The 24,171-nt window shown below is 54.3% G+C and overlaps 4 protein-coding genes and 1 long non-coding RNA gene across 15 annotated transcripts; 3 read left to right on the forward strand and 2 right to left on the reverse strand.

Moving 5' to 3' along the window:
- Window positions 1-1,697: 1,697 nt before the first annotated feature.
- On the reverse strand, window positions 1,698-18,526 carry IL11RA (interleukin 11 receptor subunit alpha). 9 transcript variants are annotated; one of them, XM_045780425.2, is made up of 13 exons: window positions 15,881-15,974; window positions 14,557-14,656; window positions 14,207-14,267; window positions 13,297-13,466; window positions 13,047-13,161; window positions 12,860-12,892; window positions 12,608-12,774; window positions 11,719-11,882; window positions 10,770-10,911; window positions 10,313-10,492; window positions 10,107-10,203; window positions 9,770-9,852; window positions 1,719-2,039 (listed from the first exon to the last, which is right to left on the reverse strand). In XM_045780425.2, exons 2-13 carry the CDS (start codon window positions 14,654-14,656, stop codon window positions 2,014-2,016), a joined length of 1,338 nt encoding a protein of 445 aa, XP_045636381.2. In that variant the 5' UTR covers window positions 15,881-15,974; the 3' UTR covers window positions 1,719-2,013. The 9 variants fall into 9 exon arrangements, with proteins under 9 accessions (XP_087725710.1, XP_045636377.2, XP_087725709.1 ...); XM_045780424.2 differs by lacking the exon at window positions 15,881-15,974 and adding an exon at window positions 17,622-17,726 and having other exon boundaries at window positions 1,722-2,039; XM_045780426.2 differs by lacking the exon at window positions 15,881-15,974 and adding an exon at window positions 17,622-17,726 and having other exon boundaries at window positions 1,735-2,039; window positions 10,313-10,432.
- LOC148108591 (uncharacterized) lies at window positions 2,885-3,364 on the forward strand. The gene is made up of 2 exons (XR_015727423.1): window positions 2,885-3,005; window positions 3,095-3,364. It is a non-coding gene; the product is annotated as an uncharacterized LOC148108591 (long non-coding RNA).
- Window positions 4,143-5,243, forward strand: LOC123781099 (uncharacterized). 2 transcript variants are annotated; one of them, XM_045780435.2, is made up of 4 exons: window positions 4,143-4,233; window positions 4,604-4,671; window positions 4,903-4,962; window positions 5,084-5,243. In XM_045780435.2, exons 2-4 carry the CDS (start codon window positions 4,625-4,627, stop codon window positions 5,238-5,240), a joined length of 264 nt encoding a protein of 87 aa, XP_045636391.1. In that variant the 5' UTR covers window positions 4,143-4,233; window positions 4,604-4,624; the 3' UTR covers window positions 5,241-5,243. The 2 variants fall into 2 exon arrangements, with proteins under 2 accessions (XP_045636391.1, XP_045636390.1); XM_045780434.2 differs by lacking the exon at window positions 4,143-4,233 and adding an exon at window positions 4,253-4,308.
- On the forward strand, window positions 7,043-8,761 carry CCL27 (C-C motif chemokine ligand 27). Its single transcript, XM_045780432.2, has 3 exons — window positions 7,043-8,120; window positions 8,274-8,406; window positions 8,582-8,761. Exons 1-3 carry the CDS (start codon window positions 8,051-8,053, stop codon window positions 8,727-8,729), a joined length of 351 nt encoding a protein of 116 aa, XP_045636388.1. The 5' UTR covers window positions 7,043-8,050; the 3' UTR covers window positions 8,730-8,761.
- A 789-nt stretch (window positions 18,527-19,315) lies between the features above and the next one.
- GALT (galactose-1-phosphate uridylyltransferase) lies at window positions 19,316-22,636 on the reverse strand. Of its 2 annotated transcripts, XM_045780429.2 has the most exons (11): window positions 22,478-22,636; window positions 22,021-22,190; window positions 21,707-21,782; window positions 21,568-21,616; window positions 21,316-21,445; window positions 21,107-21,163; window positions 20,831-20,953; window positions 20,431-20,563; window positions 20,245-20,328; window positions 19,775-19,929; window positions 19,316-19,493 (listed from the first exon to the last, which is right to left on the reverse strand). In XM_045780429.2, exons 1-11 carry the CDS (start codon window positions 22,557-22,559, stop codon window positions 19,413-19,415), a joined length of 1,140 nt encoding a protein of 379 aa, XP_045636385.1. In that variant the 5' UTR covers window positions 22,560-22,636; the 3' UTR covers window positions 19,316-19,412. The 2 variants fall into 2 exon arrangements, with proteins under 2 accessions (XP_045636385.1, XP_045636386.1); XM_045780430.2 differs by lacking the exon at window positions 20,245-20,328.
- Between the last annotated feature and the right edge of the window lie 1,535 nt (window positions 22,637-24,171).

Here is a 24,171-nt window from a genome sequence, read left to right on the forward strand (position 1 = left end):
TGTTCTATTTTACAAGTGAGGAAACTGTCATCTCTTCCCTCATTTGTCCAAGGTCATAAAGCCAGATTCAAACACAAGAGTTTGAATATTAAAATCTTGTTTTCCTTCATCGGTAATGACAAAGGCAAGGCATACATGTTCCCACTCCCAACTCATGTTCCCCAAAATACTGATGCAGACTAAGGACTGGCAAACTGTGGCCCATGGGAGAGATCCGGCCTGCCACCTGTTTCGTACATAAAGTTTTATTGGAATGTAGCCGTGCCTGTTCATCTGTATGGTGTCTACGGTTGCTTTGGAGCTACAACAGCAAAGCTGAGTAGTTACTCCAGAGACAGTATAGCCAGCAAAACCTTAAATATTTACTATCTGGCCCTTTACGGAAAAAGTTTGCCAATCTCTGATCCAAACTCAGCCTCAGAACTGGAGTTAGCAAGTGAGACAAGGCTTATTGCCTTTGGAGTCTTAGCCCTGTAGTCACCTGTAGTCACTACCCTGTAGAAGGGTAGTCCAATAAATGAATGGGATGGAGCATGGATGAATGAACCGGTGGGTGGATACTATCGGTAGCATATCAGAGTTTGCTCCAAATACCAACGTTCTGCCATTTATAAGCAGGGAAACCTTGGAAAAATTAATCTTTCTGGGTCTTAGTTTCCTCATCTGTAAAACGGGAATAATTATTATTCAGAGCTCTTCCCCTTACAAATGACAAAAACCCAATTTAAAGTAGCTTAAGCAAGAAGTTAAAAATTGTTTTATCACATAACTAGGTCCATTAAAAATAGATTTTAGGGGCACCTGCATAGCTCAGTTAAGCATCTGGCTTTTGATTTTGGCTCAGATCATGATCTCAGGGTGGTGAGTTCAAGCCCTGCGTTGGACTCCAGAGCTGGGCATGGAACCTGCTTAGGATTGTTTCTCTCCCTCTCCCTCTGCCCACTTGCGCTCACCTGCACTCTCACTCAAAAAACAATTTTTTTAAATAGACTTTGGTCTACTTCTGCCCTAGGGGTCCAAATGACATTAACTCCATCTCTTCTAATTCTTTTTAGGGAGTTTCATTCCTCTTGTAGATAGGTGCTCTTCTAACAGCAGGAGATATGGACCCTGGAAGCCTCAAGTCTACATTTTTATAGTAGACTTTTATAGTAGACATTTTATTTTATAGCAATCTAAAACAGAGGCCCTCTGGGGTGCCTGGCTGGCTCAGTCAGTAGAGCATGTGACTCTCGATCTTGGGGTTGTGAGTTCGAGCCCCATGTTGGGTGTAGCAATTACTTAAGAATAAAATCTTTAAAAAATAGGGGCGCCTGGGTGGCTGAGTCAGTTAAGTGTCTGCCTTTGGCTCAGGTCATGATCCCAGAGTCCTGGGATCGAGTCCCGCCTCAGGCTCCCTGCTCAGGGGAGTTCTCCAAGCTCCGGTGTCCAGAGTTTTTATTGAAATTTCATTACGTAGGCACGACTGAATTGGCTGAAGTCAATCTCCAGTGCCCTCCCATACCCAGAGGCTGGGCAGGCTCAAAGCCCCGACTCCCCAGTGACATGGTTGGTTTTTCTTACGACCATCCCCTAGACGATCCTAAGTCATCTCACCTCTTAGCATAAACTCGTGTGACCATCCAAGGGGCTCATAAATAACAAAGACATTCCTATTACTTGGGAAATTCAAAGATTTAAAGTCTCCCTTTCAGAAATCAGGGACAAAGACCAGTCAAATTCTTTATTACACAACAGAAAGGAAGAAATTTCTGGATATAAAAATGAAGGCTTCAGGAGGCCATAAACAAGAGACAGCTACAGCCTCACATACACATCACAGCACCATCATGGACTCCCTCCCCCTCACCACCACTCTTCCACTCACTCTCTACCATCCAGCCTCACAGTCTCACACAGGCTCCACACAAGCAGGACTACTGCAGCCCACACACTTGCTGCTTCCAAAGATTCTACCCATTTGTCCATCTCCCTCCGTCTTCCATGGCCTCCTGAACAGCACCACTCTTCTTCTCAGCATACTGATTTCTTGATCTCCCCTGGAAAGGGGAAGGGGTAAAATGGTAAGATGAGGGGCAGAGGAGGGATCAGAGAGTCTGTGAGGGAGACTGTAAGTTCAGTTCAACACCCGGGTCCGAGTGTGTCTGTGAACCTGAGAGTGTGCATGTGCCAAATGGGCGTGCCCTTGTGATTGTGTTCCTATGTACTGTCGGTATACCTAGCATTGTGTACATTCCTGTGCAATCCATACACGGACTTGTGTGGTATGGGTACACCCGTATGATACAGATGTGCCTGTGCCCCTGCTATTCCTGAATGTGTCAGCACCTGGATGGGTCCTGTGGCCTCTGGCTGCCCCTCTCTCTAGAGGCTCTGTCTCCTTTAGCCCGGGTTTCCGGAGGAAGAAGAGGACGGTGCACGTGGATGGAAAAGAAAGGAACACTAAAGCTATGGCACTGGGGAGAGACATCCTGAATTCTAGTCAGGGCTGTGGTCTTCCCACCTAAGAGTCCCTCAAGACCTAACCATTAGACCCACCCCCCAGCTCTGAGTGATACCAACAACTCTGAGGACTCTGTCTCTTGGTGAACCAATATCCAATTCCCAGGAACATTTTTGATGCCTTTTTGTTCCTATCTCCTTCTCAATGATGGCTGTAGGGTACTGTTGTCTTGGCTGGGGCGGGGTGGGGGGGTGGGGGGGTGAAGAGTAACCAGTCTCTTCCTCTCCCAATCACTTCCTCCGTCACCTGCGCCTCCACTCATCATCTTACTTCCTTCTCCTTGCCAAGCTCCTCCCCACAAGGAAGCCCCTGAAACTGATTCCCAGTGTGGTCCTCAGTTTCTGCCCCTCACACCAGGGCCTGACAGGAAGCTGAGTTCCAGGACTGTTCCGTTCCTTCTGATGCCAGGTTCACTGCGCTGAGAGGTCACCAGCTCTATGCACCCCCAGACCAGCCCTGGGTGGACCGCATCATCCGGAGACTGCAGAAGAACTCTGCAAAGGCAAGCCCGGCACTTCCCAGCCCTACCTCCTCCCTCGGAGCCCCTGCCCAAGACCCCAACCCATGACCTGCCTCTCCTTCCTCCCCCAGAACAAGCGCCACAGCGGTTAGCCCCTGACAGCCCCAGAGGGAGCCCTATGTCTGAGTGAAGGGATGTGAGTCACTGCAGCCCTGGGGAACCAAGGATCAGAAGGAAGGAGCAGGCCTCCAGCAAGTCTGCACCAGACCTGACCCAGCCGGGACAGGGCCTGGAGTGTCAGTGTGAGTGTAAGTGTGAGCAGGGGTGAGTGTGGCAGGAGCGCAGCTTCTCCTCCACACCCAGACCGCAATGCTTCCAATAAAGCCCCCCTGGTACCCATGGCTCTGTCTGCAATCTTGTTTGTGGCCCAGGCAGGGGAAGATAGGTATGAGAGGGAGAAAGAAGGTGGGATTGGGGGAAAGAGTAGTTGTACCCATTTGCCACACTTCATCCTGAGGGAACTTTCACTTCACTTATTTCTGGTCACTCCCCTACAGTCCAGCCAGAAGGCTCTCTTCCTCCCTCCCCAGACTAACTGGCGCAGCTATTTCCAACCTCCCACACCGGGTTAATTGAGCTCTCTAGGCTCTACTGCAGTACCCTCTACTGCCTCCAACCAGTGTGCTATGTTTACTGTAATAATCCATCTTCTCTACTGCTGTGTACCCATTCCTAGCCTGATATATTTGCTGATTGAATGACTGCCAGGACAAAAACCACAGGAAGATAAATTTCAGCTCAGAGAGCAAGGGCTGTGACCCTCTGGCCATTAAGTGACTTGGCCAAAGCCACTCACACATGAAATACTTCTGTAGGCTGCTCCATCTAGGCTGGGACCTCTCTGGAGACCTATTCCTCCTCAGACCAGAGTCATACAAGTGGTCTGGCAGAGGGCAAAGAAAGAGGAGAGAGGACTGGGAAAACAGTACTGGAGAGCGTCCCAAAGCTCTCATCTTGCTGCCTGGGGCTGAGGTCTCCAGGGAGAGAGCTCCAAAATCTGACTCCATCCCCACAAAAGAGGGTTCGGTGCTCTGACCGCATCCTGGTTAATAGGGCCCGACTCCGCCCCTTTAACGAAAGATGACCCTGGCTCCACCTCCAGCGAGACGCTTTGACTCCGCCTCCTCTGAAGAAATGCTCAGACTTCGCCCCTTCCGGGTAATAGGCAAGCCCCACCCCTGGAGCGCGACGGAGTCCCTATGACGTAACGGTAACGGTCTGTTTCCGGGGTGGAGCCAGGGAGGGCGGGAGTTTAGGCTGCGCCGACCCCTCAGCCCCCCTCCAGGTGATCCCAACCCCCTAAATCCTCACCCAGGGCCCCAAATATCCCAGGTCCATGACCGCAAAGCCTTTCGCCCTGACCCCCTGAATGTCCTAGGCCTCCGAGGTGACCGACCTCCTAATTCCTTAACGTCTGGTGCCTCCCAATTCTTCCATCCCACCCCGTCCCAATGTGGTAATTGAGGCTTCCCGGGGGCACCTGCCTCAGATTACCTGAGAACAGGTCAGACTGATCTGAGAATGACAGAGAAGGGGACCTGGGGTTGCGGTATCCTTGATCCAATCATGCCGCTCCCCAGGAGACGTTCGGAACCCAGGACATGTCGGGATTGAGGAGATACGAGGTGGCGCTGGAGGCGGAGGAGGAGTGAGTGGAGGCGGGTTCTGCGGAGGAGGAACCTAGCCGCTCCGGGGTGGGGGGAGGGCGCGAGTTCTCGGCGGGCGGGAGGCGTGGGGCCCCTCAGGGGGCGTGGGCTGCGGAGGGAACCGCCTCTAAAGGGCGGGGCGGAGCCTTCCAAGAGAGGGGCGAGGCGTCTGAGCGGCGGAGTGGTGGGGTCAGCCCCGCCCCGCCCGGGCCGGCTCGGCCTTCTCTCTGCAGGATCTACTGGGGTTGCTTCTACTTTTTCCCCTGGCTGCGCATGTGGCGGAGGGACAGGAGGTGAGGGGGCTGCGACACCGCGGACCCGCCCGGGGCATACGAGGCTCAGCCTCAGGAGGACGGATGGGGGGAATCCGGGAGTCCCCTCCCCGCCTCATGCCAGTGTCGGGTTGCCCCACAGCTCGGCGCATCCCCGGGAGCAGAAGCTGGAGCCTCTGCGAGGCCTGATGAGCTGTCTGTCAAGCGGCCTGGGCCCTGCCCCCCAGCGCTCGGGTCGCGGCCTCCCCCGCCGCACCCCCACCGCCACTGCCCAGCCAGCCGGTGCATTAAAGATTTAAACCGAAGCCACCGTGCTGCCCTCCTGACTCTGCCGCCGCTGCCACCATTCGGGCTGGGAGCCCCTCTACACGCCTGCTTTTCGTTACTGACAGGGCCTCCCTCCCTGATAGGGTGCCCTTCCATATCCAGGCCCCCCCGTTATTACTAAGGATCCCTCATCAGTGTCAGCCTCCCATTACTGTTGTCACTGACTGCCCTCCGCCACCTAACCCCCTCCCCCCCCCAACACACACTTTGCCTCAAATAGCCTATATGCCGGGAACTAAGTAACCCTGTCCTGGTCTTCCTCCAGGCCTATCCCCACATTGATGTGTTCCACCTTCCTCCTAGACACGACTTTGTCAGGTGTCTGGAGAATCTTCTTCTGAGAGAGAATCCAAACTATTGTAAGCCCAGAGTTGTAGGAAGTAGGCTGTGAGAGGAGGGAAAGATTCCTAGACGCTGACTCCCTCAGCCTGCCACAGGGGAGTGACTTGGGACTGTTGGAGAGCTTTCCTACAATTAATACCACAACTTCTGGCTCCCCGTCTTTTCCCAGGTTTAAAGACACTTGGCATCAGCTTACCTAGCAGTTTTTGCTGTGTCCCTAGGAGAACCCAAAGGCCATGGCTCCCTGCCACCCTTGTCTTGTCACCTAGTTGACCTGAGACGCTCTGGCTCCTAAAGTGCTGAGGATGAGGGACTTCCAGTGGGCCTGATTTCAGTTAGGGACTGGGCCCAGCACCAGAAAAAATACCAGAAGATTACGTTAAAGAGACAGCCCAGTTGATGGGTGGGGGCAAAGCTAATTTTCATCCTGGGGCTGCACTTGCCACAGCAGATTGTGGCTGGGGAGAAGACTTGGCCCTATCTTTGGAGTAGCCAAAGGGGAGAGAGGGGTGTATACCCAGAAGAATTCATTTCTTGCCTTCCCAGGTATCTGGACCGATTGGTCCAGGAAAGACCACAAAGTATGTGACAGACAACCAGCTGATGGAGATCTGTGATAAGTAAATGGCACCCCAACAGCTGCGCCCGAGCTTTGGGGCACAAGTCCAGACTGGAGGGTGGGAGAGAGACCGTAAGGCCTCTGGTACTAGCAGTTCAAGAGGAATGAGCTCTGGGTTGTGGCCACTTCAAGAACGGACCCAGGTTCCTGAGCCATTTCTGCAAAATGTCTATATCAAGAACCCTGTCAAAAGTGGAGTGCCCTGTCCAGCCCTGGGCCTACACCTCACCAGGACACTGTCAGAATTCCTGAGTACCCGCAAGGCAAACTCCAGGCAAGGGCCTTCAAGCCTCACCCCAGACATGAAGGAAGAGAAGCTTAAGTTGTTCAGCATGGGAGGGGGACTAGTTCTTACTCTTGGAACTGATGGTCCCTCCTGATTGTTTCAGCAGCCCTGCAGCAGAAAGATGCCCAGGACAGGTTTGAGTCCCTATCCCAAGAGAAGGCCTGCCCCTTAGAGGATAGCTGGCCACAGAGCAGAAGGCTGCAGAAGGCACCCTTGCAACAACCAGATAAAGTCTGGATTACTGGGTTATGACTCAGTTGATGTTTCAAATACAGAGCAAGACTTGAGGGTTGAAATCTCCAGACCAGGAGTGGGAAATTATTCAAGGGGCACTAAACTTAGCGGCTTGCCTCCACCATAGGCAGTCCCCAGCTTCCTGGAAAGGACAAGAGAAGGAGGAGGATTTTGCTTTAGGGGGTAAGGGGAAGAAGGGAGTGGGGTCTGGGCATGGGATTAGGAGAGAAGAGACAGGAAGGAGAGGAGAGGTTGGGGCTTTAGCAAGGGGATGGGATGCAGAATGTATACTGGGGGGTGGGGGGTGTATTACCGACCTGGGTGGGCAGCAGGGAGAGGCTGGAATTTGAATAGAACAAAAGAGAGGTAACTGAGCTCTTGAGTCTGATGTCTCAATAAGCCAGGATTGGTTCTGGAAACCCCAGCCCCCTGCTGGCAAGAGGCTGGCATTTCTGGGACAGGACCAGGCAAAAACGGGAAGGTAAGATTTCTTGGGTCTTTTTCCTGTTTGACAGCAGCAACCTGGCACCAAAGAACTTTATCTTCTCTCATCTTCCCACCTTATCCACCCCATCCTTCCTCCCTGTCTCACATCCTGAGCCCCCACCTCAGCATCCCGAAGGTATCCCGGTAGCACCCAGCTTCTCACTCTGGATGTGACTGTCCCAGCCAAGACTCATCCTCAGCCAGAAGAACTTACTTTAGGGACCCATACCCATCAATTTTTCCTGATAAGACAGACAGGCTAGGGCAGGAAGTGGAGAGGGGAAAATGAAGGCAAGTTGGTGCTGGCCTGCCCTCTGCTCCCACCCCACCCACAATTCCCCTATCAGAATTTGTGTGTACTCAGATGATTGTGTGATTGAATGATTGTGAAGACACAACTATGTGGGAGTGGGACTTTGAGTACAACTGGGGCTATGTGATTCTGTCTTTGGTTGTCTGACCATGTAAGGTGGACTGAGTGATTGAGGTGTGACTGAATGTGACTGGGTATGTGAGTGTGAATGTCCATCGTCGGATGCCACTGTGGATACTTAGGTGCCCTTACTCAGTCACTGTACCATCAGTCTTCACATCATGCACCACCTGTCTCTCCAGCTTCTCTGTCCAGGGCTTAGAAGCCATAGGAAATAGCAGCCCTAGAAGAGGAAGGGGTCTGTGGCAATTAGGGCCCAGGAATGTCACAGGATGAGCAATACGTCTTCACCTGCCTCTGACTCACCTGGTGCCCCAGGTGAAAGGCACCCAGATAAAAGGTAGGGGAGGAGGAGGAGAGAGAAGTATCCAGGCTGAGCAGCATGAAGGGGCCCTCATCCACATGCAGCCTCCTGCTGCTACTGTTGCTGCTGAGCCCAGACCCTGGAGCGGGTGAGTGCTTGGGGGTGGGGGGGGCGGTCTAGAAGGTCAGGGATTTGGGTGAACGGGATGGAGGGAAAGGGACCCAGGAGTCCATCCTCCAGATGTCTGATGGAAGGGTTTGGGTCAGGAGCCCTCTGAACACATGGCCCCATTGTCCCCTAGCACTGCCACTGCCAACCAGCATTACCTGCTGTACTCAGCTCTACCGCCAGCCACTCTCGAACAAGCTACTGAGGAGGGTCATCCGGGTGGAAGTGCAGGAAGCTGATGGGGACTGTCACCTTCAGGCCTTCGTGTGAGCTCTGACCCTCCCCCTCATCCTGACCCCTGACTCTGACCTCAGTCCCAACCCCAATCCCAATTGCTAATTCTGATGCTGACTCAGGTTTTCATCTAGCCTTTGCCCTAACCCCTGGACCCTAACTTCATCCCCAAGCTATCACGATGGCTTTGGACCTTTCCTTTCCCAGGCTTCACCTGACTCGACGCAGTGTCTGCATCCACCCTCAGAATCGCAGCCTGGCTCGGTGGTTTGAGCGCCAAGGGAGGATGCTCCAGGGGACTCTGCCTAACCTGAATTTGGGGCTGATAGGGAAAATGGACCAGGGCCCTCAGTAGCCGAAATAATAAAGCAGCATTGGTCAACAGTCTCTGACTGTGGTTTCCAAGTTCTATGCATTCTCCTGTGAGCCCTGAATCTGAAGCTGGGAGACATGTCAATAAACAGAAGAACCTCCTCGTTCTCTTTATTCACATCTTCACAAACCCCTCCAGGGGCAAGGCCAAGCACCAAGGAGCCACAGATACTCCCCAGGCACCTACATGCATACATTTAGAGAACACATGTTCCCTACCTCACATACACATGGGCACACATGGACACACACATACACATCTACACACATTCCTCAGGGGGACCTCCCACTCCGAGATGAAATGAGAGGTCCAGGCACCTTTCAGCTGGCAAGTTTGGAACAGAGTCTGACAGAACTGGGCTCCAAACAGAATCTCCAGCTGAGACCACTCCCCGCCCTCCTGCCTCCATGGGGATCTACTATCCTGCCTGGGTTCTATCTGTCTGTCCATCCACACCAGCAAGACAGAGTTATAGGTGGATCAGCTGAAGCCCTCCTGGGTCATCTACAGGTTTGGGGCTCCTAGAAGAAGCAGGAGGCAAATCAAGGGAGATAATAGGACTAGATTTTGGCCCAGACACCCTGAGAATGAGGGAGGGGACCCAGCTCTGAGCCCAACACCAAGAATGAATAGGGGAGCCCAGCTCTGATTGAAACCCAACACCCTGAAGATGAGGAAGTGTTCCTAGTTCTGGGCCCAGGTACATCAAAAATAAGGGAGGGGACCCAGCTCTGATCCAGGATAACCCAAGAATCAGGATAGATATCCAGCTCTGAGCTTAACTCAAAATGAGGGGGGCCCATCTAGGAACCCCAATACCATGTGAGAGAGGGAAGAGACCCAACTCTGAGCCCAAGGACTCGAGAATGAAAGGTCCATCCCTGAGCTCAGACATCGTATGAATGAGGTGACCCAACTCTGATTCCCAACACCGTTACAATGACTAGAGCATCTGGCTCTTAATCCAGACACTCAAAATGAGGGTACACATTCTGATCCCAAACCTTAGATGTCCTACTCACCTGGAAGCTTGTCCACTGGAATCACTGGAGCCAAGAACCTAGGCTTTTGGGGTGCATCCTTCCCATCTGGTCTCAGTCTCAGCCTGGAGCACAAAAAGGTAGCTGTCTCCCTGACAATGTTGGGCATCTCTGTTTCCTCCGAAACAGTGTAGTAGTAAAGGGTCAGGAAAGAAATCAGTGAAAATAATGAAGTTGGGGGCTGGAGGGAGAGGGGGAAGTTGTTCCAGAATCAGAGAGTTTCACTGGGAAATCATGAAGCGTGGGAATGGGTGTGGTCTGTGGGTATCAGAACATCTGTGTGGGATCAGAATCTGAGGGGCCAATGGCAGCTACTTACCAGAGCCCCAGTGCCAGGGCCCCAGCTGCCAGTCCCAGAAAAGAGAAGATTCCCAAAGATGCCAGCACTGCTACCTGTTCCAGAGGGTCTCTGTGGTCTGAGGGGGAGGGTCACATGCCACTGTCAGAGCGAGGCTTCCTGGTCAAACCCTTTCTCTCTGGGGCTTTCCCGTCCTATACAACCTTTGTTCACCTGCCTAACCTTACCAAGTGGCCGTGGGTCTGGCAGGAGGGAGGGCCTGGGGGGAGCTGGGCTGTCTGCCTGAGGCTCCTCCTCCAGCTGCTTCTGTGGCTGTCCCCCAGCTGGTATCTCCTTCGGCAGGGGCCCTGAAGGGAGGCGAGACCTGAGGAGAATTGTCCACAGGCGGTGGCGGTGGAAGACAGGGCCTGCCAGGGGAGGACAGGGCCTGGCTTGCACCCAGGGGTGCCCAGGAGGTGGAAGCCGAAAGGGTAGAGCCAGCTTCTGGGGACCTAGCAGAGGTGAAAGCTGACGGGCAGGGCTTAAGCTGGGGGTGGGGGGGCTGCGGACAAGCAAGGCTGAAGACTGGGACCTCAATGCCACACCTTCGTGGCAGGACACGTGCATGCAGCCCACTCGCACACCCGTCCGGCCGACAGGTGTTGTGGGACAGGCCTACAGCCCGCGCACCAGGTAGTCTCTCACCGGTGCTCGGAGTCCCCCAGGCCTCAGGACTCCAGGCACTCCAGGTGCCAGCGTCCAGAAAGTCCCGGGCACTGACCCGTACAGCATGGGGCAGCCCAGCCACAGCGTCCGTGATCACCTCTTCCAATCCTGCCGGCTCCACCTGGGAAGGAAGATGGTTCCTTGGCCCGTTATCCAGGTTGTAAACACCAAGCCTACCTGCCCCCAGCCTTAGTTAGCAAAGGGCAGCGTTTCCTCCCAGTCTGTCCCTGTCAGACTGGTGGAGCTATCTGAGCCTCACGTGGCGTGGCTGGTGATGTCAGGTCTACGCCTAGTGTTTGGAAGACAAAAGCACATAGTGGTTACAGAGACAAGTTGTGCCATCGGGCTGCCTGGGTTCAAATCTTTTCTGTAGCACTTACTGAGTGACCCTGGGCCACTCTGTGCCTTGGTTTCTTCATTTGTAAAATCGAGGTGAATATACCTAAACAAGATAATGAATGTCAAATGTGTAGTACGGTGCCTGGCGGGCAGGCGGTGCTTCATAAATACTGATCATTATCTGAGGCAGCTGCTCCCCAGACTTGATGCCAGCCAACCTTTAACATCTTCAGAGGTGGAAATTCACTACTGTCCTCATCTGGGTATATGAATGTTTATATGAGAATGTGCCTCTGGGTGAAAGGCACTCCTTTTCCTAGAAAAGTCATTCGTAAAAAGCCACTCCTGTCTTCGCACAGATGCGCTTACATCAGAGTTACAGCCCCGCCGGGCAGGGGCTAGGCCTATCGGGCCCTGCTGCAATGCCAGCCCCTGGCACAAAGGCTCACCCATGGAGAGCACTCTACTGGGGGAGGCGACAGGGCTTTGGTGACCTGCCAGTGCGCCAGAAAGCCATGCAGAAGAACCAGGAACATGAAACCAGAGGCAGAAGCCATAGCCCCAGACTGAGACACACTCCAGGCCTCACCGTGGACCAGGCTGGATGCTGCGCGGGACGGTACTGCAGTCGGAACTTGAGCAGGAAGTGGGGCTGGCGGGGCCAGGAGGCAGGGTACGTCCAGCTGGCATGCAGGCGGCGGGGGTAGCCGGGTACCGACTCTACCCGAAGCCCCTGGGGTGGGTCAGGGCGCACTGAGGGTGGTGGAGACACAAAGTCAGGACGGACAACAGGTATCCATCCCTTCCCTACCACCTCCCAAGGGAAGGTGGGTGTATGCCTAAAGGTACCTGAGGGAGGCACTTCCAAGGGGTTTGGGGAGATCTTAAGCTTCATCATCCTTTGGGCTCAGAACTTGTCTGTCACCCCTATTATAAAATGAGCTGGGGCACCTGGGTGGCTCAGCCAGTTGAGCGTCCAACTCTTGGTTGCGGCTCAGGTCATGATCTCAGGGTCGTGGGATGGGGCTCACGCTGGGCTCCGTGCTCAGCGTGGAGTCTGCGTGTCCCTCTCTAGCTCTTAGCTGAGCTTTAGTTCCCCCCTCCCACATACGGATCAAAAGGAAAGAGGGGCCAGCAAGGGCTTACACTGGGCAGGGAGGGCATGAGACATGGCTGCCTTCAGCACAGGGCCTAGAAGCAGAGGCAGCTCTGGGGCGAGGCACCCAGGAAGGACTTGCGGGCTAGGCAGCCTGGAAGGGGAAGCAGCAGCAGCCTCTAGAGGCTGAGGTAAGCCTGTCCCCCCGGGCTCTGATCTCTTTGGCTTCTTAGTCTCCGCGGTAGCTATCTGTGTGCTATGTCGGAGGGAACTGTTCCGGAGCTCTGGCAGGTGGAGGTTCTGGGTTGGGATATCTGTACTCTGGAGTCCATTTGGGGTCTCCGAGGTGGGCTCTGAGGGAGCAGTAGGAATGCGTACTCACGGATGCTCTGCAAGCTCACATCCAGCAGGCGTGTGCTGGCCCCCAGGGGGTTCACCTCAGTCACATTTATTCGGTACTGGCTCCAGAACTCTGCCCCACGGACTACACAGCGGGCAGCCCCTGGGGGTTCCTGTGGGCATGGCCAGGGCCCTGTGGATGGACTCATCCTAGGAGGGAGGATGTGGTCTTGGGCTTCGGAAATGCTCATGGTGGGATCCAGATGGAGCCCCCACCCTCCCCCTTACGTCCTACCTCAGGCCATCAGCTCCTGGTACAGTCTTCTTCCTGGCAGGGAGGGGGCCAGCTGAGGTCAGGAAGGAAAAGAGGACCCTCCCTCTCTCTCTAAGGCCTTCCTCGGGACCTCCCTCACTGCCTCCCGTACCCAGGTTGGGCCTGCACACCCAGAGATATAGGCATACACACCCAATCATGCACACACCTGTAGGAGGTGAGGTAGCGGGTGGGTAAACCGCTGACCTGACTGGGGCTCCAAGTGCAGGAGAAGTTCTCATAGTCAGCTGCTTGGCAGGAGACAACAGGGCGGGCTGGGGGGTCTAGAGGCAGAAGGTGCAACTGGATTCTGAGAAGTCCCCAGGTCCTTCCCATCCTCGAGAGCTTACTCAGGGTCTGGATTCCCTCAGGAGCCCCTTGCCTCATCACTGTCACCCAATACTCCCTCCCCAACTCACAGCCCAGCTGTAGGGTCACAACGCCCCCAAGTGCACCATCCAGGGTCCGGCAGATGTAGGCGCCTTCATCAGTGCTGTCTGCCCGGGCCAAGACCAGTTCATGCCCCAGCCCAGAGTCAGGTCCCTGGAGCAGCCTTGTCTCCCCGTCCCGAAACCAGGACACCGGGGCCCTGGGGGTGAGATGAGGTGATGACAGAGGGAAGATTTGAAGTGTAAGCCATGCCACAGCTCTCCATTGGCTTCTCACTGTGCTTGCAATAAAACCCAGAGTCCTTTAAGTCCTTTAAGTCCAGGAGCTTACAAAGCCCCTGGTGATCTAGCCCTTGCCTTCCTTTCCTTCCTCAGCTCCTCCCTCTCTCCCCCTCACCCATTACACTCCAGTCACATTGGTCTTCTTTCTGTTTTAAGAGTATTGAGCTCTTCACACTTCAGGGCATTTGCACTAGCTGTTCCCTCTGTCAGGAATGCCTATACCCCAACCTGTGCATGGCTGCCTCTTTCTTGACCTTCAGAAATTAGCTTCAATGTCACCTCCTCAGAGAAGCCTTCCCTGATTACCAATAGAAAGTAACCAATCAGTTATCCTCTTCCACATCACTTTCTTTTGATTTTCTGCCCTGCAGGTACCAACAACTGGCAAGATTTGTATTTGCTTATTATCTCTCTGCCCTACTAGAATGTAACCTCTGCAAGGGCAGCCATCTGGCCAGACTTGTGCACTGCTAGATCCCAGAGCCTAGAACAGACCAGGGACTTAGCAGGTGCTCAATACATGTTGGTTAAAATTTTCTGTCGAATAAGGTTTGAGGGTTAGGAGAGCTAGAGAGGTGAGGATGGGAGGGGCACGAGGACTGGACAGAGTCAAGAAAGGGTCATGAGTGTCAGCCCAATGGGCAGGTGGGGCACTTACCCAGCAGTCACTCCAGGGCAACACAGTGTCATGGACCTGCCAGGCTGCCCATACTGGACCCCTGTGGAGGGCACTTCTGAGGAAAGGCTCTTCCTTTCCCTCTCTCCCATCCCAGCCCCACTTAGTGAGCACGACAGGGTAAGCGGCAGACTTTTAAGCCCTGGGTGGGTCATTGGGTCAAAGTATCACGTTATAATCTAGAGACAGAGGTCAGAAGACAGGGTAGAGAAGGAATGTTACCAGGTCGGATGTCAGGGGTTGGGGGTCACAGATTAGGCACGGAAAGGGTCCACAGTGAGGGTGGCAAGTCAGAAATCAGAGTTAGAGTCATACAGCAGGATTCTTCTCACCTGGGGGGCCCCAGGCCTGGGGACAGGGGGAGGCGGCAGACACCAGGGCTATAGCCACGGCCAGCAGGACCCTGCTCAGCCCTGAGCAGCTGCTGCTCATCTGGAAGGAGAGAGGCAGGGTCAGCAATCCCCCATTCCCAGATGGGAGCCTAGAGCCTGCCTCCTCCTCTTCTAAACTGGGACTTTCTAGGAAGAAAACTGGTACCAAATGGGGTAAGGATATCAGAAAATATTGGGGGATCTGATCTAAGATCCCCCTTTCCACCATACACCCAGTGCTGCATGTTCATACATGCAAACACACACACACACACACACACACATACCCTCCATCTCAGTCCTGGGCCTACGGCCCAGAACAAAAGCCGGAGGCGACAGACTGTGCCAGCAGTCCCCGCCCCCCCCCGCGCCCCCGCCCCACACACCACCCTTGGCGCCCACCCCTGGCACCAAGTGCTGGCACCAACTCAGTCACTCCCATTAACTCCTCCAGCCCAGCTGCTGGGAATGCCAGTGTCCACCCCAACCTGGCCCAGGGCTAGTCATTGCCTCTGATTAACCTGAGACAGCCTTCATCAACCTTGGGTGGGGGGCTGTCATGGTGGGTCTGAGCCCACGCTGTATTCCTAGCAGAAGGCCTAGCCCTGATCTGGCTGCCAGGCCTCTTCTCTCCTGGGCCTGGCTCCTTGGGCCACTCATCTGGGCCTGACTCTGGAATCTTGCTGCTCTCGAGCCTGTGAGGCTGGATGGGGCTAGGGTGCAGGCTGAGGCTGCAGAGTTAAGCAGATCCAGATGCCTTGGCTGCTGCCAGAGGCTGGGGGTGGGCAAGGAGCCAGGACATGGAGACAGGGTGTCGGGGAGGGGAGAGAAGGCTGAGAGGAGTGAGGAGCCTGCAGGGAAAGGGGCCTGGGGTGGAGGCCACAGGACCAAGAGATGCTCCGAGATCAAGACTGGGAGGTGGTGGGGCTTCAGGGAGGGAGGCAAGGGCTGGGCTAGGGCAGCGGGAACTAGAAAGGCAAAGGAGGTCACCAACGCTTGTGTATGGTAACCACCACTTGTGAGGGTGCTGGGAGAGAGGGATTCTGGATGGGAGGAGAGCAGGATGAGAAAGGCAGTGGGGAAGTGGTCATGGGGACAGGAGAAGGAGCAGATAGGGAGAGGGCCCAGGCAGGCAAGGGCTCTGAAAGAGGAAGAACACAGACCCTTCCCAAGTAGAGCAGAGCAAGGGCCTCCATGTGTCTGTGTATCTGTCCGAATGTGTCTAGTAGCTCACGCCCCCCCACCCCCACCCCAGCCACATTTACCCTGCTCGGCCCCGCCCTACCTCGGTGATCCCAGTGGTTGAGTGTCCATGGCCTCTAGGACTTCCTCCCACCAGCTACAGCACCCGTCTCAGCTCCACTCAGTTCTGGGACCCCAGAACCATCCCCTCCTTCCCCTTCCCTCCTCTGCCCCTCTGGGCCCTAGAGCTCAGCCTCCCTGAGCTAGGCCCCCACCTCCCTCCTTCCTCCTCCCCTTTCGTCCCCCTCCCACCCGAGGCCCTGGGAAGGGAAGAGGCCTCCCCCCAGTCTGGAAAGGAAGCCACAGGCACAGCCACGGGCCAGCAAGAGGGAAAGGAGGGCTGCTTATGTCCCTGTCAGGGAGAGGTTCCCTATGTTTTCACCCAGCCACATTCACGCGTGGATTCACTAAGCACAGTCAACAAAAAGACACTCCCTTGAACACACGTGGACATAACCAATGAAAAATCAGACACAGACTCATGCCCCCACTCTTTTCACTCCCCAGCAAATATTTCCTTAGGGCATAGCTCACTGTTTTTTGAGGGGAAGAGAGGCCCCAGGTTGGGGGGTATAAAGAAAATCCAGAGTCCAGTCCCTCCGCCCCTAAATGTTCCAGCCATTTCTTACCTCCCCCTCCACTCTTTGGGCCCCAGCACCAGGAAATGCCTTTGGTCCCTTGGTGCCAGATATACAAGACCCACACTTACCCTCAGACACACACTCTCAGATATAGCCACTCACAGTCACATGGATACACTCAGACATCCTCACTCAGACTCACCCATACCCTCACACACACAGACACTTAGCACGCTGCCCCTGGGCTGGGGTCACAGCACTCCCTAAAAGCAAATCCTCATAAGGGTTTAAGTCCCCTCTTCCAGGCAGCTCTCAGCGTGGGAGATCCCACATCTCATCACTGCTCCAGGCCCCCATGTAGCCAAAGAGACAAAGGTGAACAGGGGAGCTAAGCGTAGGGGTACAGAGAGAGACAGAGAGGCAGAGGATGTGAGAGGCAGGTACACAGAGAGACCTGGGGAGACAAACCTGTGAGGAGACACAGAGGACTGACAGCTCTAGGAAGACAGTAGCAGGGAGAGAAAAAGGAATAAAAGGAAACTGAGGGAAACAGAAAATAAGCAGTAGACCGATGACAGGGATTCTAGACACAGAAGGGAGGGAAGAAGACAAGTGTGTTGGGGTGGCTCTGTCTTTGCTGGACATTAAGTAGAAAGGTCAGTCCCACTGACTACTGAAGTTGGTCGCCGAGATACAGCACAGCTCCACTCTTACCAGTCGGACACAGGACACAGGACACACACACGATGCAAGTCTCACTCTCACTCTGCTACTACCCAAGTCACACAATGGAACACACGAACCCAGCCACCCACTGTCACACAGGCAGACACAGTCTTAAACCCCACAGAGACCTTCCCAAAACACTCCCCATGTGGTCACAGGCCCTCTCACACACAAACACGAACCCAGTCTCTCACCAAAAACTGCACGTTGGCAGAAACGCACAACCCCACGCTCGCACAGCCACATGCAGACTCAGCCACATGTACACGGACACACGCAGTCATACTAACTGACAGCTGCACCAAGTGATACTGTCACAGGTCCACACGCTGACATCGTCACACACAGCCCAACAGTCACACGCACACACTGACAGTCCGTCCGTCAGTCCAGGCCCTCCAGATCGCACACTAGCTTGCCCCGCCCTCTCCTGGCAAGCCTTCCTCTGGTACTCCCGCCGGCCCCACCAGGCCTCACCTTCTGCGGCCTCCGCCGCCAGCGCCCTCCGCCCTCGCCCTCTGCCCCGGCCTCTACTCCCTCCCGCCCTGGGGCCCCCGCAGAGGGGGCGGCTCCGCCCAGGCACCAATGGAAGAACCGGGGTGAAAAAGGAGGGGGTCTGGGCCCATTGGAGCCTCCAACTGCCAATCACCTCCACCCCACCTCTGCCGGACACTTCCTGTCCCGTCCGGGACTGAGGAGACTGCTGGGGGACAGAGTCTGGAGCTGGATTCCTGGGTCCTCGCCTACAGCCCTGCCCTCCCGGGACAGCAGGACTGGAAGTTTCAGGCCCCTCCTCCTTACAGCAGTCCAAAACCAAAGCCTTAAGTTCAGTGGCGCCGGGGCCATTGGGCAGGTGACTGGAGAAGCTGAAGGTGCCCCTGACTCCAGATAAGGAGGGCTCTGTGGGGCAAGGGTTCTCAACCCCGCCGGACATTGTGGTTTTTAAACTGCCAAGCCACACTCCAAACCAATTAAATCCGAATCTCTGGAAGCCGGCCTTGGCATCAGTGTTTAAAACTCCCAAATGATTCCAAAATGCAGCCAAATCAAGGGTGTAGGGCCAGGTGCTTGTGTAGGTCTAGGCCTTAAGAAACCAGCCTCCCCATTCAGGGTTCACATCTACTCCCCAGTCACTGGGGTCTCAAGGGAGATGTGTACAAGTCTTTCTGAGCTCCTTCCAGACACTCCAAGTCCCAGACCTTACCCCTTCAGGGTCTCAAGGAAGAAAAAACCCTGGACTAGAGGGCAGGCGGCCAAGGTTCTCCCAGGCCAAGTCAACACTGTCTAGTCTTGGCATGATAGCCCCTCCCAAACTCACGTGCCTTGAGAGAAGAATGAAGATAAAAAGCCTCAGGCCATCCTTGCATTGCTCACAAGCCCTATCCTTACCTGAAAGTTTGGAGGGCACTAGGTGGCAGCAGGTCTCCTGGGTTGTGTGCCCTATTATTGCCACACAGTCATACCATCTTGCCAAGGAAACAGGTCCCAGAGGGAAGGGGGCAGACTCAAGGTCCCCTACTTCCAGTGCTGGGGCTCTTAACTCTGATAGCCCCTCCCCTGCCAGAGCTACTTTCTTCCTTTCTTCCCCTGCAATGATTGGGGCATATGGGCAACACAAGTGTGGACAGCCTGCCCACACATGCTACAAGTGAGTCTAGAGAAGAAAAGGACACAAAGCCATGTACACGTTCCCTACTCACCCCTTCAGCCCATGTGGGCTGGAGCACAGCCAAGCTGCAGCCACTCACAAAGCCAGGATTCTGGCCAGCAGCCCAGTGTCTGTCCACTGACCACTGGGACCAGAATCCTGCTCACCCGCTCCCCACCAAACCCTCAGGCCTAGGCTTTTTGAGCTGACATATCATCCTAGGGGTGGTGGTGCAGGGGGCTCCGGCCTTCCCAAAGCCTTAGCCACAGACAAGAACTCAGGATTTTAAAAATTTCTTCAACTGTGATGCCTTTGTTACTCCAGGAATAAGAATCTATAGGCCAGACATAACATTGAGTATTCATTTTGTTCAGAGATTTGGGGTGGAATTTTTGTACTCTTTTAAGTTTTTGCATTGCACATCTGCAGGCAAAGAAAAGTTGTGGCTGGTGCTGTGCCATCAGCCTTTAACCCAGATCCCTGATGATTATAGTTTAGACTCCTCTGTCACTAGAATATGTGATTAAAGTTTGAGAAACACAGTTTAGTTTTATTGATCCCACATCTTCCCAACCCTAGGCACTGGTTCCCTCAAGCAGAAGGCCCTGTGGTCAGCGTGGTCAAGCGATGGTTGCTGTCTCCCTATCCTTCTGCCCCAGGCGGTAATGAACCTCAGGAAGTGTCCTTAGTCTCTCTGCAGCCTGGAAGGAAACAGGGGGCAATCACGGAGGATAAGGGCTGCCCAGAATGGTGGTGTGGAGTGGTATAAGTGGAACAGTAGTAACAAGTGCCTAGGAGGCAGGCTTGTAGGACCAGGAGCCTGGTGATAAGGACGGCCAGAGTAACCAGAGGACAGAGCTGAGCAGCTTCTGAGTCCTTAGGAATGCCTAGGTTATAGAGGCTTTCAGGGTCATGACTGGGCTCCCTTGGGGAAATGGTAGACAAAGGGAACCCAAGGACTGAGGGTGCTCTGAAATCTGACCTGCTCAGGGGTGAGGTCCCTCTGAGCCTGGGCAAGCATTTCATAGCCAACCATGAATTTCCGGACGGTGGCAGAGCGCAGGAGTGGAGGGTAGTAATGAGCATGCAGCTGCCAGTGATCCCAGTTGGCTCCAGCCTCTGATCCTGTGGGAGCCCCTGACAGGAAGAAGAGATAACAAGGGAGAGCCATTTTTTAGTTCTTCAGTCTAGCCCCTACCCCCAAACCAGGCTAGGTACCTGAAAACTACATCTCCTAGCATCCTTGCCAGTGAGTAGACCAGGCATTGGAAAATAACTGGGAGACGTAGTTTCACCAAGTTTGCTGTTCCACCTTCAGTCCCAGCAGCCCTGCTCAAGACACTTCCCCCAACAAATATTTCAAAGCCTGCTGGGGGTTGCAGTCCACTGAGCTTGGTCTCAGGACCTCAGATACGGTGTTGGGGCTAGGTATGGATGCTCAAAAAACCTTACCATGCCAGCCCATGGAGTAGGGAAAGGAGGTCTCAAATAGGTTGTCATACTTGGTCAACAGCTTCTTCATGATGGAAGCTAGATCTGGAATCAGAGCCTGACTCTCAGCCTGGGGCCAAGATGCAGGCCCTACTAGAGCCATCCCCATCCTATGCCTGGTCCCAGAGTCCCAGCTGGGAGACTCACCATCACGCTCAGCAGGGGTCAGTTCAGGCAGGCGCTGCACATGCCGACGGGGCAGCAGCAGTGTCTGGAAGGGCCACACTGCCCAAAAGGGGACCAGTACTAACCAGTGCTCACTGGTTAAGACCAGACGTTCCTGGGCAGACCAAGTGGAGATAAAGTCATCAAAGTGGGGGTGGGGGATTATCAGCAAATAGGCAGGAGAAAAAGAAAAAATGTACCAGAATCTGATGGCTTCTCATCACTCCACCACTACCACCCTAATGTAAGCCACCACGATTTCTCCTTTAGATTATTGCCATCAAGTCTCTCTACTATTTCCCTTCTACCCTTCTCACACACCTTTCTCTTTGGGGGTGAGGTTAGGGGTTCCTTGGGAAAATGGGGTCTGGCTTTTCCCCACCTTTCTGAGCAGTTCCTGGTGACCATATTCCATTAGCAGGGGCTCTCCATGTTGACTCTGATAGGCCCGCTGAGATCGCTCCTCACGCTGGGCAATATCTGGCAGAAAACTACTGGCCCACACCTGTCAAGGGGCAGGAGCAGAGAAGAGCTGGCAGCTCCTTCACCTCCAAGCCTCCACATTACTAGCATACTTATTCTGTCCCTCCAGTTCCCTTCCCCACAGTACTGCCTTGGACTCACCCCAGAAATCCACTGGAGCCCCTGACACACTTACCTGGCAGTGGGGATGGGGGTTGGAACAGCCCATCATGGCTCCTTTGTTTTCAAAGATCTATCAGGTAGAAGTAGGGAGCTTTACTAGCTGAAGAGACACCAAATGAGCCTCTCCCGACCACAACCTGTGAAAACAGGAATACTACTTCCCAGCACCAAAGCTGCACCACCCCTCCCTGCCCATCCAGGGGAGGGGGCAATCTCACAGACCTGCACCCAAGGGTACCGGGCTCCCAGCTCCTCTGTCACTGAGGCCCATGCATCGACGACAGCGCGGATCTCGGGGACTGACATGAGTGGTAGTGTTACATCGGACCAGGGGTGGAAGCACATGACCTTACTAGGTGGTGTCGGAGGGAGAAATGACAGAGATATAGGGCTTGGCTGTACTAGGGGCAGGGCCCAACCCTCGTGCTCAGTCCAAGCCCTGGGTTGAAGGTAAGAGAGGAAATCCATAGTTACCAAACTCCTCGAGCAGCCTCTGCTTGGAAAAGGGGATGATCACTGGGTCCTGAGATAAAAGGGTATCACTCTCTGCAACAGAAGTCCCCCAAGAGGTCCAGCCTCTCTTCCCCCCCAACAGCATCTAGAGCCAGGTTACCTGGATTGGGGGCATCAGGCTGCAGAGCTGGAAAGTCGTTGTCAAACAGGAAGGTGCCATCATAGAAGGGATTCACCTACTGACAAGGATTGGCTAGAAGCATTTGCTGCTCCATACCCACCAGGCATATGGTGGGCTTCAGGGGACAGGCTGAAGGACAGGCTACAAGAGGGTGTGGAAATCCTGCTGTGGGGTCAGAAAGACTTGGTGGAACATAACACAGAAGGAGTTCCACTTCCTTGTGGGTAAGAGGCAGCTCTAAGAGAGAGCTACTACTCCTGGCCCAGTTGCAGATGTAGATTCTAAAGGCTTACCTCTCCATTGGCCCGTGTAGCCCCGGGACATAGAGGGTTGTGGGGGTCATGGCGGGCAACTGTCTTCAGGAGCGGGGGCTCTACTTGCCCCTGCCAGGGCCGCTTCATGCGGTGAGCTGACACCAGCACCCACTCATCTTGTAGCGGGTTGTAGCGGATATGCTGATGTTCTGGAGACAGAGAAGCAAGATCAGTCAGGAAAACTCTCTGATCCTCTCTGCCCTGGGTCTCAAGCACCAGCAGGCCCAAGCTCGGAAGCACTCTCTCAGCCGTGTCCTGCTCAGGAGCCAAAGGCCCGGGTTTGAGCTTTCCCAGCTCCTATTAGCCTGGGGCCCCAACTCAGTCGCGCCGGCTTGGCGGGGTGGGCGCGCCGACCTGGGGGAAGGGACGGTAACTTCCTAAGCAAAGGGAGGGCTCGGCTCCGCGTTCCAGCGAGTCCCAGACGCCCTGCAATTACCGCTCGCCCGGAAGGTTGTGGCCGTGGCGTCCGCCTCTGACGCCTGCTGGCGCTGCTCAGGGGTTGATCCGCTGCCCGACATTAAGCCACTTGTACGGGTGGGGATCGTCTGAAACTCTGCAGAGCAGACTCCCACCTCCTCCCGAGCTGCTCCGCCCCGCCCCCGATGATTGGCCAGCCGCCAGCACGTGACTGCCTAAGGGCCAGCCCGCCCAATCGCGAGCGGGACTCAGGAAAGCCTAGCGCTTTGGGGGGCCTCTGTGGTCTTCCCAGTACAGCCCTGGGGCCAAGTCACTGCCCTAGAAGAATCTCTGTGAAAGCCGCTTATTGCAGATCCCTCTGCTCCATGACGCTCACAAGATTTCTTTGCCGTATTCAGTAGTTCATTCGGTCATTCATTTAGCAAATATTTACTGAATATCTGTGCCAGGCACCTAGGCTCCATGTGGGGCAAAGAGATGCCCCTGCACAAGTCAGGCATGGTCTCTGGTCTCTCGCAGCTTACAGTCTAGGGCCAAGTAGGGGTATAACCCTGGATCCGCAATTACCTCACTTACTTGCTCAATGGCTATGGTGGAGGAGAAGCCATTTAGGTGGGATCAGAGGTGGTTCCTTTACACTAGGATAAAATTCAAATTAATTCCTCCCCTGGCACTTTCAAAAAGACATCTAAATAATGTTTGAACCTCCTCCTCATTCCGCAGTGAAGAACAGAAGCCTAAGATCACCCAGAGGACTAGTGGTCTAGCTAAGATTTGAACCCAAGTTTCCAGGCTCTTCTCGCTGCCCTAAAATGCCTGAGATTTCAGTGAGACTCAAGACAGAAAAACCTTGTGAGCTAGGAACTCTGCAGTAGCGGGGAGGCCCCTTCCCTCAACCCAGGCAAGGCCAACCCAGGTATTTTGCAACTCAGATGCAAAAACTGGGTCATTGGTCATTTACCTAATCTCTGCCCTAGGTCCTCAGACTGGAATCTGAAGAGGCTACTAGGTGGGGGGTAGGGGGTAGGGGGCAGGGAACTGAGAAATGAAGATTTTACCTATACCACTGGCTCTTCATTCTTAGGGGTGGGGGTGAGGGGAGCTGGGATAGAAGATTTGCTTTCCTCCTCTATCAGCCATCTTTGTTGTTGGAGTGACTGGATTTTGGAGGCAGCCCAACTTCCCCAAGAACACCAGTGCTTCAGGGCCACTCCTTGGATTGCTCTGATGTAGTTTTGAACGTAGGTGAGGTCCAGAGCCGAAGGCCAAGAAATAATTCTTGAGACATCTTTGGTGCAAAAAGGTGATTTTATTAAAGCAGGGGGATAGAGCTACTGCACCGGAGTTGTGAGGGGTGGCTGATTGGGAGTTGGAGGGTAGGGAAAAGGGAGGTTTTTTAAAAGAACTTTCATATGCTAAAGAAGACCTATAAGATACTGGAGGCCTGGCCATTGTCAAGTTAGGGTTGTTTTTTCCTCTAGTAAAGCATTAGCATGAAGACAGTCGAGAGCTTCCTTCTGGAAGTTAGGTTACTGAGAAGAATGTTTTTTCTTACGAATGTGACTAAAACATTTGTAAACTGAGGGAGACTCATGTCTTGGAGGACTGTGATCTCTGTAAGTTAACCATTTGTTTTTCCTTCCCTTAGCTTTAGGGCAGCCAGCAGTGCCTGAGGAATGTCACACAAGTCCCACCTAGGGGGGGGGGGGGGCT

The sequence above is a fragment of the Ursus americanus genome, chromosome 18 (genome assembly GCF_024610735.1).
Source record: "Ursus americanus isolate L20-20 chromosome 18, mUrsAme1.1.p, whole genome shotgun sequence".
NCBI classification, from domain to species: Eukaryota; Metazoa; Chordata; class Mammalia; order Carnivora; family Ursidae; genus Ursus; species Ursus americanus.

Excerpts from the sequence above, each read along its gene's own strand:
- LOC123781099 (XM_045780435.2), top strand. The coding sequence starts at position 4,625 with ATGTCGGGATTGAGGAGATACGAGGTGGCGCTGGAGGCGGAGGAGGA. Across the intron at positions 4,672-4,902 it reads GCGCTGGAGGCGGAGGAGGA|GATCTACTGGGGTTGCTTCT; the intron begins GTGAGTGGAGGC and ends TTCTCTCTGCAG. Across the intron at positions 4,963-5,083 it reads ATGTGGCGGAGGGACAGGAG|CTCGGCGCATCCCCGGGAGC; the intron begins GTGAGGGGGCTG and ends GTTGCCCCACAG.
- CCL27 (XM_045780432.2), top strand. The coding sequence starts at position 8,051 with ATGAAGGGGCCCTCATCCACATGCAGCCTCCTGCTGCTACTGTTGCTG. Across the intron at positions 8,121-8,273 it reads GAGCCCAGACCCTGGAGCGG|CACTGCCACTGCCAACCAGC; the intron begins GTGAGTGCTTGG and ends ATTGTCCCCTAG. Across the intron at positions 8,407-8,581 it reads TGTCACCTTCAGGCCTTCGT|GCTTCACCTGACTCGACGCA; the intron begins GTGAGCTCTGAC and ends TTCCTTTCCCAG.
- IL11RA (XM_045780421.2), bottom strand. The coding sequence starts at position 18,078 with ATGTCCGGCGGGGTTGAGAACCCTTGCCCCACAGAGCCCTCCTTATCT. Across the intron at positions 14,657-17,621 it reads GGCGGCGGAGGCCGCAGAAG|ATGAGCAGCAGCTGCTCAGG; the intron begins GTGAGGCCTGGT and ends CTCTCCTTCCAG. Across the intron at positions 9,853-10,106 it reads GCCCTGGCACTGGGGCTCTG|GCTGAGACTGAGACCAGATG; the intron begins GTAAGTAGCTGC and ends TTTGTGCTCCAG.
- GALT (XM_045780429.2), bottom strand. The coding sequence starts at position 22,559 with ATGTCGGGCAGCGGATCAACCCCTGAGCAGCGCCAGCAGGCGTCAGAG. Across the intron at positions 21,164-21,315 it reads CCCGGTACCCTTGGGTGCAG|ATCTTTGAAAACAAAGGAGC; the intron begins GTCTGTGAGATT and ends TCTACCTGATAG. Across the intron at positions 20,954-21,106 it reads ACCCCCATCCCCACTGCCAG|GTGTGGGCCAGTAGTTTTCT; the intron begins GTAAGTGTGTCA and ends GCCCCTTGACAG.